The 15,623-nt window shown below is 44.1% G+C and overlaps 1 protein-coding gene and 1 pseudogene across 1 annotated transcript in view; one reads left to right on the top strand and one right to left on the bottom strand.

Moving 5' to 3' along the window:
- The first annotated feature begins 2,452 nt into the window (after positions 1-2,452).
- On the top strand, positions 2,453-4,272 carry LOC101971334 (LIM domain-binding protein 1 pseudogene; annotated as a pseudogene).
- Positions 4,273-6,073: 1,801 nt separating this feature from the next.
- Slc22a16 (solute carrier family 22 member 16) overlaps positions 6,074-15,623 on the bottom strand; it is a 41,105-nt gene continuing 31,555 nt past the window's right edge. Inside the window, exons 7-8 of the mRNA XM_078018582.1 lie at positions 12,483-12,582; positions 6,074-6,354 (exon numbers count right to left, since the gene is read on the bottom strand). Of these exons, the coding sequence (XP_077874708.1) occupies positions 6,154-6,354; positions 12,483-12,582 (301 nt within the window). The 3' untranslated portion in view covers positions 6,074-6,153. The remainder of the gene's footprint in view (positions 6,355-12,482; positions 12,583-15,623) is intronic.

Genomic DNA, 15,623 nt, shown 5'->3' with positions numbered 1-15,623 from the left:
CGGTAGTCACCCATCAGTGGGTGAGTGGGCTCAGGGGTTTCTAGTCAGCAGCAGAAATGTGGTTTCAACATGGGCAGTAGAAGCAAAAAGTGCAAGCTTGAGGACTCCCAGTCCAGCTGTGGTAGCAGCTTCCTGAACTCTGGGCAACTTCTCCTGTTCATTTTGTGCCCCCAATCCTCTCTATACTTTTGTACCTGACTCCTATATAAACTTCCTCTATACCTGAAATATTCAGATGATTCCGATTTTTCTGACTGAACAATGACTGATAGAGAGATACCTAAGTGGATGATAAGGTCTGTATGTTTACTTCCCCCTCAAAAATACGTGTTAAAGCCTTACCCCCCAACCATATGATGGTATTTGGAGGTGGGGCCTTTCAGAGATAACTGAGGTTAGATGAAATGATGAGAGATCTCAGCGGGGCTGGGATTATGGCTCAGCAGTAGAGCACTCGCCTCACACTTGTGAGACCCTGGGTTCGATCCTCAGCACCACATAAAAATAAATAAACTAAATAAAGATATTGTGCCCATATATAACTAAAAAAAATATTTAAAAAAGAATGGGGTGTCATGATGGGATGAGTGTCCTTATAAAAAAGAAACACCAAAGAACTTGCACTTGCTCTTTCTTCTCCCCCCCTCCCCACCCCGCCTCCCATGCACACAAAGAAGTGTCCTTGTGAATGCACAGGGAGGTGGCAGCCACCTATAAAAAAAGAGAAGGGGTCTCATGATGAAACCTACCTTACCATACCTTGACCTTGGACTTCTATACCCTCCACAACAGAAATAAATGTCTGTTTTTAAACTATTTGTGATATTCTGTATGGCAGAATAAGACAATGCACAGCAAAATGTAAAGAAATGCCCCCAAATCCATATGTTAAAATTCCAATTCTTTGAATGGAGATGAGATCTTTAAAGAAGTGATTAAAGTAAAAATGTAGCCATTAAGGTGAGACCATTATCCAATAAGACTGGTGTCCTTGTTAGAAGAGGGAGAGACTCTGGGGATGTGCATGCATTGAAGGCCAGTCATGAGAAGAGGCAGCAATAGGGTGGCCACCTACAACCAAAGAGAGGCCTCAGAGGAATCCAACCCTGCAGGCACCTTGACCTTGGACTTTTATTCTCTCCATCCTTTAAAACTGTGTGGAAATAAATTTCTGTTTAAGCCACCCAGGCTGTGGTATTTTTACTGTGGGAGCACTGGAAAACAAATGGAAAAAAAAAAACAGGTTCAAGAAAATAACAAATATTTGAGGAAAACAATTAAATGACATTAAAAACATAGGGTGAGAAAGAAGGAAAAAAAAGAAAATGAGACAAAAATAAGAGAAGAGAGAGGCTAGAGAAATGTTGTCCTACTCTCTTCTCACATCCTCTTTTTTTGGTTTGTTTTGTTTTATAAAAAGAGAAAAGGTTTTTTGTTGTTGCTGTTTTTTATTATTTTGAAATGGAGAGACCAAGTAAAGAACTAGAGCAATTACCCAGGGAATGGAATTAATATAAACAGTCTAAATAATTCAGATCAAATGCCTCCTTTATTTCTCTTAGCAATGCTTTTTAAATTCACAACATCTATATAATTGCCCTCTTATACTTGCCTCTGCACATAATCCCTATACTTCATCAACACAAGACACAAGATAATATCCAAGAGCAAAATTTCAAGAGCAAAGGAGAAAAAAAAAAAAACATGAACTTAAAACAATAGTAAGGAAAAACCCAATGCCTACAAGAAACTTGTAAATCTGAAACACATGCTTCTAATAGACACAATTTGCAGTTGAAATAACCAAGATATTAAACTGTTTTTGAGAGACTGTGGTTTTTAAGTGAAGTTGGGAAAACAAAATTATTTTAAAAAGACAAAAATCCTTACTACACATTTGAGATCGGCAACAATTTGAGATCCAGACAGAATTTCAAGTCAGTTTCCAAGATGATCTGCTAACTGGGAAAGTTTACAATGCACTAAAATCCCTCAGCTTCTCTATCTGAAGGAGGCTTATAGATAGAATTGAGTAAATTTGGAAAAAATAAGGTCAGACTAAAAAACTAACCCCTGGCCCCTGGCAGGTGTGTGTCCATTAACTGAGCCAAAGACTAGCACGCTGGTCTGCACTTCTCACCTCTTGGCTCAGGGAGCTGGAAAGCAAGACATCTTTTTCATAGCTCTATTTTTTTTGGGTTAATCATGAAGATAAACATCTTTTGACAGGGCTTTTCTAAATAGGACTTGTTGAAAGTCATCTGTGGGCTGTGTGTGAACTGTGTTGCGCATCTTAACATAGTAAGGGGATACCTCTGGCACTGGGAACGGCTGGTGGCATCCCTACAGGAATAGACTACCTGAACTTCCCTCTCAGCTCTGCCAAAGATCCCCCACAGATGGGTGGCCTGCTGTAGCTGCAGAGCACCTGAGATGGGTGTGACCTGTCAAGATGCCAATTAACCTGTTGTCGGTAAGACATCAGGAAGCAAGACTCCACCCTTGAAACTTTATCCCTGCCTTTGATGTACCCCTTTAAATAAACCACTGGAGCCATCTTTCCTTTGACTAGTTCCAGCTCTTGTGTGGACTGGATGTATCCGGTCTCCACTTTCATAAATATATTTCTGACTCTTTGTCTTTTGTTCTTCACGAAATTATCTTAGACTTTAAGTTCTCAGGTAGCTTAAACCGCCCTCTGCAGGAAGAAGAACCCCCCAGTGAGATGCTGGCCATGGCCCCCTATAAAGACTTGTGTTTAGGGTTATGGACCTCAAAAGAGGGAAAAGATTATTATCAGAAATAGAAACTTCAAAGGGCTTTGGAAAAAGAAACACTCTCCCACGTCCCCTTCCCAAATGACAGTCCCTGGGAAGATGGGGAGGAGGGGGGCACTAGTGCCTATGGGAATATGAATATGTGGTATCTTTCCGGCTTGCATGGGGGCATGGCATGTGGGGTGAGGGTTCTCATGACACAGAAAAACAAATATGGGAAAATATTTGCAGCAATAAGAAAGCAGTTTTAGGAGGATACACACGGGGCACGCACACACGCAGAGGCAGCTCGCTTTCCTGCCTGGCTTCCTTCGGGTCTGCTCTGCGCCTGACAGGGCAGAGGCCAGGCAGGGCCGGCTGCGAGGGCAGTGGAGACCGTGCGCGATGGCCAGCCTGTCCCTGCGAGGGACGGGTACCGTGACTCAGCTGGGCCCCCAGCGCCCAGCGATGTGAAGAGTCAGTGGGCTGTGGCGGTTCTGGTTGCTCCCTTTCATCCCGGTCGGTGCGGGGTCGGGATGTGGGCCCAGCTCCCACGGACCCACCTACGTACCTGCAGCCTGGGATCGGGAGGCACGCACCATCTGGTAACCAAACTGACTACAGAATATTCGAGCTTCACCAACAGCTTCAGATCCTGACAGAGGAGTGTGATGCTCGTCCCGCCCTCTGGTGGGATGCTTTCTCAACCGAGCTCTTTGAGGATGGTGCCATGTTGACCATCACTTTCTGCCTGGAGGGTGGACCAAAGAGATACAGTGGGTGTGGAGGGCCGGTGGTACCTGGAATTCATGTTTGATGACATGACGCGGATAAAGACATGGCACTTCAACATCTGGCAGCACCGAGAGCTCATCCCCCGAAACATCCTTGCCATGCATGCCCGGGACCCCAAAGGTTGGATCAGCTCTCTAAAAATATCACCCGGCGTAGGATGTGTGACACTTGAGCTCATGCAGGAGCTCAGGTCGTGCCACGAGATCTACAGCCTCAGCTCCCGACACTGCCTCAAGACCTGTAGTGGCAGAAGTGGCAGCGCTTGGTAGCACCCCCGCGGAGCCCTGCAACGCAGCAACCAGCAAACGGGCGGAAACGGAAGATGTCAGGGGACAGCACCCTGAGTTCGGGTGGGGGTGGCAACACCAACAACAGCAACAGTGAGAAGAGCCCAGCCAGCAACTTCGCCCTCTCCAGCCAGGATGTGATGGTGATGGGGGAACCCACTCCGATGGGCAGGGAGTTCGGGGACAAGGACTCAATACCCAGCTGGAGAACACCTATCGTGACGCGGCCAACGGCAAAAAAAAAAAAAAAAAAAATAGCACCTGACGAGGACAGCTTTAACAACCCTCCTGCCCTGGGCGCCAACAGCCCTTGGAACAGCAAGCCTTCCTCCAGCCAAGAAAGCAAATCGAGAACCCTGCACACAGGTTTCCCAGTACAGGCCCTGCCACGGCCACGCAGCGCTCTGCCTACCTGCCTGCCCCGCCCCTTGTAGCCCCAGGGAGCAGAAGGCAGAAGAGACTGAGCATCTAAAATGGGCAGCCTTCATCCACCCACTTCATGGAGGAACTGAACTTGCTGGGACAAGGTGCCAGGATGTGTCCCCCAGTGGCCCTGGGCTGGGCATGGCCCCTGAAGAGCTTCTTGGGGGAAGGGGTTACTCATGTGAATGCCTATGTGGACCCTGGACCTCTGAGAACTGATTGACCATCCCCCCCCCAGGGCATTTGCCTCCATCTTCACCCCCCCAATTCTGGGTTCCCCATTCTCCTAGCTTATCTCCTTTAAACCTGGGCTTGTCCTATCCATAGCCCTTAAGGGTTAAGGTCATGGGGCTTGGTTGAACGCCCTTCCCCTAAGTGTCTGGTGTTAGAAGGGCAAAGCTCTGGGCTTCTTGTCCTTTCTGCCACTTATCCCAGCTCCAAGGGTTTTAAAACATAATATTATTAAAAATGCAAGTTTTTTTTTAAATCACCCATGTTCCCCCTCTTCCCCTTATTAAAGTCCAGTCACCTCCCTCCTATTGGTAGATGGGAGAGCCTAGGGCCTCAGTGGGGGTGAGAGTAGGGGTGGAGGTAAGCATACCACTTTTCTACAGAGCTTCAGACCAAGGAGACACTTTACCATCTCTCTTCCCTCTTCCTCTGGGTGACTGGAGTTGGGGAGGGCACACCATGGGTGGGAGTGGGATATATAGCCACATATTTTGTGACAACACCCTCTGTTGTCTCTGTGTCCCCATCCTCCAGGACTCTAGCCTGCCCTACAGTGATGGTGTCTATCCCGCCCCATCCTCATCCCATGGTGGGTATGTTCTTTACCAGTCCTTCACTAAAGCAGCTGATTTTGATGGGGGGAGGGGAAGCTCCCTCCCTCAGGGAGTATGAGGCTCTTTGTCACTTTTTTTTTTGGTTTCTGTTGGGCAGGCATGGGATGGGAGAGGGGCTCATCCACTCTCTACCAGAACCCTCTTCTCTTCCCGTGATCCCTCAGACTGCGTATCTCATCCTAGCCTCCCCCCAGAGGGGAAGGAGCCATTAAGACTATCCCAGCTCTAGGCCCACCAAGGAGAAATAGGCCTCTGTCCACCAGCTGGGGTAGAGGGTCTTCATCTCCCAACACCTCCTCCTCCTCCTCCTCTTTCCTCATAGAAGGGAAGAGAGGGCAGCCAGGATCCTCAGCTCCAATTCACACTTGGACACGTGGAGGATTAGGGCAAGGGTCCCATGAGGCTAGACCCAGCTCCTGGCTTTGCTGCCTTTTCCTGTGGCCAGTCCCAGGAAGTTTCAGGGCCACCTCTCCCCTCACTCTTCCCTCTGGATTAGGAGTTTTCATGCCCTGTTTCTCCACTCCAACTGCCACTTTGGGGAGGGTGCTGTCAGGAGCTGAGGGAAGGGGTGAGGAAGGTGGGTGTCCCACCCCAGCTGTAATGCCTTTTGAGGGGTTGCCATTTGAGTCATGTATGGTATCAATCAATAAACTGACATTTTTGGTTTGAGAAAAAAAAAAGAAAGCAGTTTTTATCTGGGCTCAGTGGTGATGCCTGTAATCCTAGCAACTAGGGAGGCCAAGACAAGAGGATCATAGGTTCAAGGCTAGCCTTTGTAACTTAACAAGGCACTTGGCAACTCAGTGAGACCCTGTCTCAAAATCTCCATTACCAAAAAAGAAAGAAAGAAAACAGTTTTTAAAAATGAGAATTCTCATCTTGGTTTTTATTCCATTTACTTTTACAAAACAATTGTTTAAATCTTTCTTACAAAAATTTTTAGAAAGACACATAAATAGCATGCAGGAGACGAGAATAACCGTCCTATAATACAAAGGCATTCACATAAAAAAATGTGTCAGGTGCTACATAGCACAGAGGGCACATTTACTCAGCAGCAGCAGCAGAACCCTCAAGGTCAATTGCTTCCTTTTTTTCCAGCTCTTTTCCTTTAGTTTTGTGATATGATTTCTCTTTTGCCTCCAGTTGTTCAAATTCCTCCCAAGTAGTTGCCAATGGCTTCCCAGTCGTTTCTGGAAGCTGTATGGATAGTAGTACACTCAGAAGGGCCAAAATCGCAAGGGATAACTTCGGAATTAAAAATAATTATATTAAGTGACATGCCAAGAAAGAATTATGCCCTTCACAATTATAAAAACTACAAGCAATAATAAATGTTGGCGAAGATGTGGGGAAAAGGTACACTCATATATTGCTGGTGAGACTGCAAACTGGTGCAACCACTATGGAAAGCAGTATAGTGATTCCTCAGAAAACTTGGAATTGAACCACCATCTGACCCAGCTATTCCACTCCTCAGTTTAAACCAAAAGGACTTAAAATCAGCCTACTGCAGTGATGCAGCTACATCAATGTTTATAGCAGCTCAATTTACAATAGCTAAACTATGGAACCCAACCAGATGCCCTTCAACAGATGAATAAACTGTGATCTATATACACAATGGAATATTACTCAGTCTTAAAGGAATGAAATTATGGCATTTGCAGGTAAATGGGTGAAGTGGAGAGTTTTCATGCTAAGTGAAATAAGCCAATCCCCCAAATACCAAAGGCTGAATGTTTTCTCTGATATGCATATGCTAATTCACAAAAAGGGCCATGGCTAGGGAAGAACAGAGTTACTTTGGATTAGGCAGAGGGGAGTGAAGAGAGGGGAGGGGATATGGGGATAGTAGAATGAATCAAATGTTACCCTATGTATATATGTGATAACATGACCAGTGTGATTCTACATCGTGTACAACTAGGAGAGTGAGAAGTTGTACTCCATTTATGTATGATGTGTCAACATGCATTCTATTTTCATGTATAATAAATTAGAACAAATTTTAAAAAACAATAAATGTACCCTTTAGAGAATAATAATTTCTGAAACTTTTCAAAGGGCAATAGAATTGAATTTCACAGAAAAGATATTCTTATTCCCTGGCAAGACCTTGGGTTACTTGTGCTAGACTGGGAGTTCTTTAACTCATCAACTAGGTTTAATTTAGTCACTCATTCATTCATGAACAACTGCAGGCCATCTACTCAACAAATGCCAGCTACTCTTATATTATTGTAGGCACTCTTACAGTGGGGAGACCTGCACCATTTTTCTAGAATCTTCAGAACTGACCCCTGAGCTGGAACTTGGCAATCGGGAATTGTCTTAGTCAACTGTATCCCTGCCCCGATAAATTCTATACTACCAGCATTCAGTAAATGATGGAGAACAAATGAATAAACAAATAAGTAAATGTAAGTTTCAGTGAATCAGAACCTACAGAATTTATGGAGAAACAAAACAAAAGTAATAGAAACTAAAGCTACTTGGCACAGGGGTAGGAAGTATTGGGGGTGTTCATTTGATTTCCTATAAGAGTTCAGTATGATTTCTTTGTAGATTTTTGACACATAAAAGGCAGGCTTTCAGCCTATGTCAAGGCTGAAATTCAAATCACATTGAAAATTAAAGTCTGCCTAACTATTCTGTCAATCATTATGAAGATGTTGGGTGGGTTTTAAGAACTAAACTTGCATATGTAGCCTGTATAAAATATGGTTCTTCCTTACACAATTTAAACCCCTTTAGAAAAAAAGAAAAACTTGCTGTAAAGACCCCATAAAAATAAATTACGGCATGAATTTTCTGATAAATCTACATATGTGGTATTTTTAGAGTTCTGGGAATGAAAATCATAAGATACATAGTGCAACTGTGAAGTGGTGCAAGACCTCATCCATACAGATGAGACCTGGGAAGGCAGTTTCTTATTTTATTTTGCAGAACATTGATGGCCTAATTCTTAGAAATACATGAGAAAGCTTCACCTAGGAGCAAGAGCAGAATTTAAAGTGATATTCCAAAAGATTCTTAAAAGCTTTTGCTGGTGTCTCAAGACATAGGAGGTATATTCATTGATCTAGAATTGTCTTACAACAGGGTCTGAAAAACACTGTGAATATGTCTAAATGTAAAATGGAGTCAAATGGAAGATTCAAGATGGAACTGATTTTTTCTCCTTGGCTTGGTAGCCAAGCAGTATACAAGCCTAAGACTCCCCAGCTCCTACTTAATCCTGCTATCCTGGCTAGCTCCCCAAACCCCAAACCAAATATCCCAACAGGCCCCACCCTCCCCCACCTCTCAGCCCTCCTAGCCAGGCTGATCCCTTCATTTGGCCAGACTCCAAGGCCTCTCACCCACTCCTCAGAGCTCTCCCTGCCTCCTTCCACCAAAGGTCTCCCTCCTTCTCACAGACTCTTGAACTTTTCCTTTCTGATGGCTACTTCCCTTCAATAAAAACAAAAGTTCTTGGGCTGGGGGTGTGGCTTAGTGGTAGAATGTGTGCCTAGCATGTGTGAGGCCCAGAGTTTTATCCTTAGCACCACATAAAGATAAATAAATAAAATAAAGGTATTGCGTCCAACTATAACTTAAAAAAATAAGTATTAAAAAAAAAAGAAAAGGTCTTGAGCTCAGATAATCTCCAGAACCATTCTGCCTGGGTTGCTACCTGGTGACCTCAGGCAAGTTACTTAACATCTCAACTCAGTGGAAATTGCTGGCACCTGCCTCAAAGGACTATTGAGAAGCTGAAATTAAATAATAGCTTTAAGCTTAGAACAGTGCCTACCCTATGATAAGTAACCAATAAACACTAGCTATCATTATTGCTAACTTACCTTAAAAAGCAAGATGCTTTTAATATTCTATCATTACTGCTGTGCTGTTTGATTTTTTTTAAAACATGATGCTTGAACCTCCCTACCCACCTGTCCCCAACTTTCCCTGGATCCCCATTTTCAAATCTCTCTGGCTTCCCTTCTTCAGCTTGACCCCCCTTCTCTTACCTCTGCAGAAACTGCTCTCCTAGGCATAGATCTCCAGTCAAGGGACAGTTTCCTGTCCTGCTCTTTCCTGGCCACTGTCCTCTCCTGCCTTTTTCACCTCCTCTTCTCCCTGAGGGTCCTGGTCATCCATCTCCCTGGCTGCTCCTAAGTCTCTGCAAAGACCCCTCCTCCCTCCACCACACCTTAGTGCCATTGCTCTAGGGTTCTGTTCCTCAGTCTCCCAGATCTGCACCTCCTGGCCCCGCTGCACTCTGAGTCCAGACCTGGGGGAATACTACCTCCTCTATCCATCCTACCTGTCCAGTGGCCACCTCCCACTCATCCCTCACCACCCCGATGCCAACCTTCCTTTCCTCCAACCTGTTCTTCCTCCTAGGATCCCCTTTGCCCCCCAGAATGACTCTCCCCTCTGTGCCACACCTAACAGGTCAACCAGGGCCTGTGAATATGACTTCCCCATTCTGTCCTCTCCAACCCACCTGTATCTTGTTCTATCCTGACCTCCTCAGATCCTTGCCCATCTCTCCAGACTCCCCACAAGGAATGTCAGCCATACTGCCAACAAGCCCTAGCTAGACACGTTCTCTCCCCCTTGGAGCCTTTGCTTTTCTGCCTGAAGTTCCTTGCCTTCTTCCTGGAGTTCTCTTCTCTCCTTCCCCACTCAGCTCTTACTGGTCCCCAGGTACAGAGGAAGGACTCCCTCCTCCAGAAAGCTGCCCTCTGAACCTAGTCTGGGTGAGTAGCCCTCTCCTGGGTCTCATAACCCCAGTCCTATCCAGGGCTTGTGATGTTTGCTCCTCTGGCTGCCCCTCCAGAACGAGTTGTCTCTCAGGACGGAAGCTGTTCCTTTCATCTGGGTTTCCTTAGCACTAGCAAGGGGATTCGTTCAAAATCAACACTCAAAAATCTTTGCAGGGCTGGGGATATAGCTCAATGGTACAGCACTTGCCTAGCATGCTGGAGGCCCCAGGTTCCACCTCCAGCACTTCAAAATATATTTTTAAAAATCTTTGCCAAACGAGTTCATAAACACAGAAAAATGAATTCTTGTCTACCTTTTTTTTCATTTAGATTATAAAAATGGTTGATAATGAAAGCATCAGAACAAGTGATTTTCATGGGCTTCTTTTCAAAAAAGAAGATAGAAAATTCTAGAATATGTTTCCATCCCTCAAAATGAAAACACTGGTTCCTTGGGTACTATGGCATTCACATACAAACTGTATGGGGAAATTAATCTTTGCTTATTTATTTTTCTTCATTAAAAACGACAAGGAACATCTGTTGCATCCAAAGGAAGTACATTCACAGACTATTTCTGCAAATATACGCAAGACCCTGGGGCTAGAGGTTGTCCTGGAGACGGGGCCTGGACCACTGTGGGCAGAGAGGAGGAGCTGACTGCTCTGCATTCCCTACAGCACTGTCCAGCTTCTTTATCTGCTTAATCTGGTGTAAAAGGAGCTCTGTCATCTTTAAGTTGCAAGATCTTGGGCTAATAATTACTTTCTGTACATCTGTCTCCTCATCCGTAAGTTGGGGAAGCAATAGTGTCTGCATTACATGAAAACTAATTTCTGCAAAGCACTTAAAATAGAGCCTATTGAAGTATCTGTTAAATAAAATAAATGATCTCTTTTCACTCCATAGTGCTTAGTGGGCCCTTACAGATACCCTTTAAAACATGTTTTGTTTTGTTTTTAAATTTGGCTTTGCACAAGGCCCTGCGTTTTGATCCCCAGCACCACAAAAAAGAAAAAAAAAATGATTTTAGTCAATTTATAGCAGTTTGCTTTTTATGGGTACATCTGTTTTCTTTTAGTGAGTGTCAGTTTCTTGTTTTAAAGAACATCCGTCCATTTGTAGCCTTTTTTATTTTTTATGAGAAACACAAAGTTCTAGAGCACAAGAAAGATGCTTCTAGAAAATCCCATGCCCTAAAGAGGGTGATAGACTTGCCCCAAACACTTCCTGTATAGACCAGAAAGCCCATATTACTCCCCCACCCCCACTCCCTGCCCCCTTACCCCAACACACACCTTTTTAAAACAAGCCTTAAAAGTCTGATTGGAGAAAAATATTGCATGGCTTTCTTTTTCTCCAGTCTGCTCCAGCCTACTTCTAATAAATAAATCAACTGGTTTAGTAGCAGCCAGGGTATATACTCCATAGTATTTTCTGCACACTGTGCCCAATTCGATATTATTGCCATTGTCATGATGGACACCAGCTCTGGCCAAAACGGCAAATTGTAGTCTATTCCAAACATCCTCAAAGGCTGGGCAGTTACTAGCAAGGATGACCAATTTCATTTTGCCTCATCTGATTTTCTGCAGAGTCTGTTTTGAACACTAACATGTACTTTCTTCCTTTCATAACAAGTTAGAGCCTAGAGTATACTGACTGACAACTTCTCCATCTTTTTGGTGACCACAACCCTCTTCCTGTCTCGGGCACAGGATGGCCTCCAATCAGGAGCTGCTGCCAAGATGGCTAGAGAGCGAGACAAGCTACACAGACCAATAATGTTCTCAACTTGAGTCAGCCTGTGAAAGAGACTGGGGCCCTAATGCCACAAAGAAGTAGACTTTGTTAAGCACCTGCTACTGGCCACTCTGCTAGGACAGTGATTTCCAAGGGCAATTTGCACGCCACTCATGTGGAACAAGACCACTCAAGCTGGGACCAAATGCTTTGTTTCCTTCTCTGTGGGGTTATGATAGTGTATTTTACAAAAATATATAACTAGCATGACACTCACAAATTCACTGATGCTATTGTTTAGGACAAAGCTAATTTCAAAAGACCAACCTGACTGATTTAAGATACTAAGGAAAAAAGAGTGTGAATGCCACACAAAATGAGGGCATGTCCTACCCCACAGCAGCTCCACAGAGGAGACAAAGAAACATGCAAATAATAAAGCCAGATTGTGTTGTCCCTTGAAAGAGATGCATGCTGTGCAGACTGAAGAGGCTGGGTCATGGGATCCGAGGGGACTTCTTAGAAGGAGGACAGTAGGAAGATAAGGGGCAGTTTGGCCAGGGAGGTGGGAGAAATGAGAATTGTCTTTGGGAGCAGCTATTTAGGCAGAGGCATGGAAGGGGTGTGCTAAGGGTGGGAGAGGCCCTTTTCTGACAGCTAGGATCAAAATGAACTCGGCCGTGATGGAAGGCAAGGGGCGAGGAGGGGATAAAACAGTTGCCTTCGCCCCACCTGCTGACTGGTGAGCGCCTTTTGTTTCTCTAACCCCCCTCTATTAAATGGCAAACTGGCCTCCAACAAATAAATATAGAGAAGGCAGTTGGCTACCCTGCCTCTCTGATAGCCCAGTAAGTTCTATGAACGGATGAAGACCTGTGGTACGACGATCCAAGTTTTGGCGATTTCCTTGGTGAGCGGAGACACGATGTTTACCAGGCGGCCCGCCACGCTGCTACTGCCCACCGCCGTCGACCTGGAAACACCAAGAGGGTAAGACAGCAGCAAGAACCGGAGCCTGCAGAGGGTGACTGGAGCCACTCTCTAGCGCCCCCTTTCTGCCCTCCCAGAACGAGGACGAATGATCAAACTTAATGGCAGAACTAATGTTAATTTTTCAAGAATCGCCCATGATTTATATCTACAGCGTGTGAAACAGTGGTGTATACAAGCATGCAGAGATAATTCCAGACAAAAAGGTGTGTGTGTGGGGGGGGTAAACCATTTTTCTTTCAGTAGGTAGGTGAAGCCCAGTGCCTCCTGATCCAACTTAACATTGAAGATAAGCTGAGTCTCCCAGACCAGGAATTTGTTTAGGGTTGGGAGTGGGATGTTGAAAGAACAAAATATTTGCACATCTGTGCACTATGTCAATTTTTTAAAAGTCAGCCAATGTCTTCATGTATTTTTCTTTAAAGGTTATTGAAGACTACTTCAAGTATGCTTGTTAGTAAGGGAAGACTGCTATTAGTATGCAACTCTGTAAGTCAATGGGGCTTCATTTTTTTTCTGGGTCAAATACATTTATAGGAAACTGATAAAATGTATGACATTCTTTTGAGAAAGAAGTTACATGTTGTAAAGTTTTCTATGCAATGTCACTATGTTGTCCAGGAAAACCATAAACTTTGTTAAATATTTGAATGTTGGATATTTTGAAGACATATATCTGTGATTATAAATCAAGAACCAAACACCAAACAAACAAAAATGTCCTTAAAATTCCATCATATCCATAATTACAATGCACATTGACATTATTTGGTTGGGTTGCCACCTTTTTGCATACAACATATATTGATGGATTCAGCATCTATGTGTTAAATCTAATATGTCCCAGGCATTGAGAAACCTGCAGCTTCTCCAGACTGAGCACAAATCCACCTAAGAGCCAAGCAGGGTCCCACCAGCTATGGTAAAGCTATTTGTCCTGATTTACAGGATGTTTCTTGCCTGGGTATTAACAAGGGAGCCCAGAGCCACAGCCTGAATTGGCAAATACACAACTTCCCACACTGTCATGCTAATCTAGTCTCCTCTGTTGTCACACTTTAAGTGCTGTCTGCTAGTGTACATTTGCACAAGGCTGCCACTTTCACAGTATGAGTCCAAAAACCCCTCATCCAAAATACCTCTTCTACTTCTAAAGTTCTACTCCTAGTAACTCATCTCTTGCTGGTATTAAGCACTGACTCCATGAAAATCTGTGTGTATTTCACTGAATGACAGAAAGGGCCAAAACATGTGGATCTGAGTTCTGATCTGACACTGACTAACCACGTGCCTTTGGCCAAGACCCTAATTCTATCAGAGACTCAGATAACAATCTGGAATAATCTCAATAGAACTGTTTTGGTGATTAAGGAAGATATATTTATTATTAGACTACTGACCTTTCCAAGGACTCTGGGTGACCTGGAGGAGAAATAGGAAAAAGAGAAAAATCCACTTGCACCCTCAGACAATTGGGCTGACAATGACATGGGCAGATATCATCAGTTCTGCTATTTTATATTCCTTGGTACACACTAATCTGGAACATTTTTCTTGATTTCTTCTGTCTTCATCCATATATCTATCCATCCATCTATCTATCCATCTATCTATCTACCTCCCTCCCTGCCTATCTTACCTGTCTATCCAGGCAGCTAGCCATCTATCTATCTACAGTCCACACAAGAGTATTTACCCATCCTTGAGGCACAGGGCTACTCTGCCCAGGCAGGTGTGGGGGCATGGCTAATTCCTAGAAAAAGTCTTAAGCTTTCACTTGACTAATGGATTTTCCCAGCCCTATATCCATCCTGTTTATAGAGACAAGAAGAAACAACTATGGGCTGGTGTTACATGGACTTATCTCTACAGAAAGTTATTTGCCTTTCACATCTGTAATAGATAACAAATAACAGACTCCTTAAATGGTGTACACCACTAGATGAGCAATTAGGTATTTAAAAACCAGCTCTTGCTGGGTGAGGTGGCACACACCTGTATTCCCAGCAATTCAGGGGGCTGAGGCAGGAGGATCATGAGTTCAAAGTCAGCCTCAGCAATGGTAAGGTGTAAGCAACTCAGTGAGATCTGTCTCTAAAAAAAAATACAAAATAGGACTAGGGATTTGGCTCCATGGTTGAGTGCCCCAAAGTTCAATCCCCAGTATAAAAAAAAAAAAAAAAACAGCTCTTGCACAAAAAGCTTGATACCAGGTTCCTATTTATTTGTTGCCATCAAGTTTGGCTCTTTCATAGGCTAAGAAATTATTCAGCCTCACTAACTAAAAATTTTTCTCCTTAGAGAATAAGAACTGCTATTGGATTAAGTAGGTAGTAGGAAAGGACAACTTGGAAGATTTGGGGAAGGAGGCTGTCAAGAGGAAACTATTATAGAACTTCACAGAGGGAAATCTGGGACACAAAACATTTGTGGCACTAGTGTGACACTAATCACTATTTAAACTTTAAAATATAAGGTCATTTTGCAAACAAAGAGCTAAAAAGTTGGACATAACACAGGAAAAAGAACTCCTATTATTCATGGGGTCCCAGCAGTGCATCTTGTACTGAGTACTTGATCTCCCTGCTTCCAGCAATATTGTCCACACATGAGGGGCTGCAGAGAGAAATGCAGTTTCAAAGGATGCTCTTCTGGGCCTGGAGGTTCTGCTGCGGTGAGAAGGAGAAGGGGAAACTCCAGATCTCCTAACAGAGTTTCCAAAATACTTCTGTCCTCTTTACCACATAAAGGATTTTCAAGTGAAATGTGTCTGAAAAGGCTTTTAAAAAGCTTGAAGCTCCCAGATCAGTGAGATTCACATTAGACATTCCCAAAGAAGCCAGGTGGCAACTCAGAATCACATGTTACAAATCCTGACTCTCCTTCTTAGAGTGACCCACCAGGTCTGTCGGGGGAAGGAAGACTATTATTATGTACCATATGCCTCAGGGATTCTGAGGAGCTTCCAGCTCTGGGACCTCTGGATGAGGTGGGCTTCTCAGAGAGTTAATGACTACTGATGTT

Source organism: Ictidomys tridecemlineatus, chromosome 8, assembly GCF_052094955.1.
Source record: "Ictidomys tridecemlineatus isolate mIctTri1 chromosome 8, mIctTri1.hap1, whole genome shotgun sequence".
Classification (NCBI taxonomy): Eukaryota; Metazoa; Chordata; class Mammalia; order Rodentia; family Sciuridae; genus Ictidomys; species Ictidomys tridecemlineatus.
Note: the sequence above shows the minus strand (reverse complement) of the source record. Positions and strands in the feature narration are given on the sequence as shown.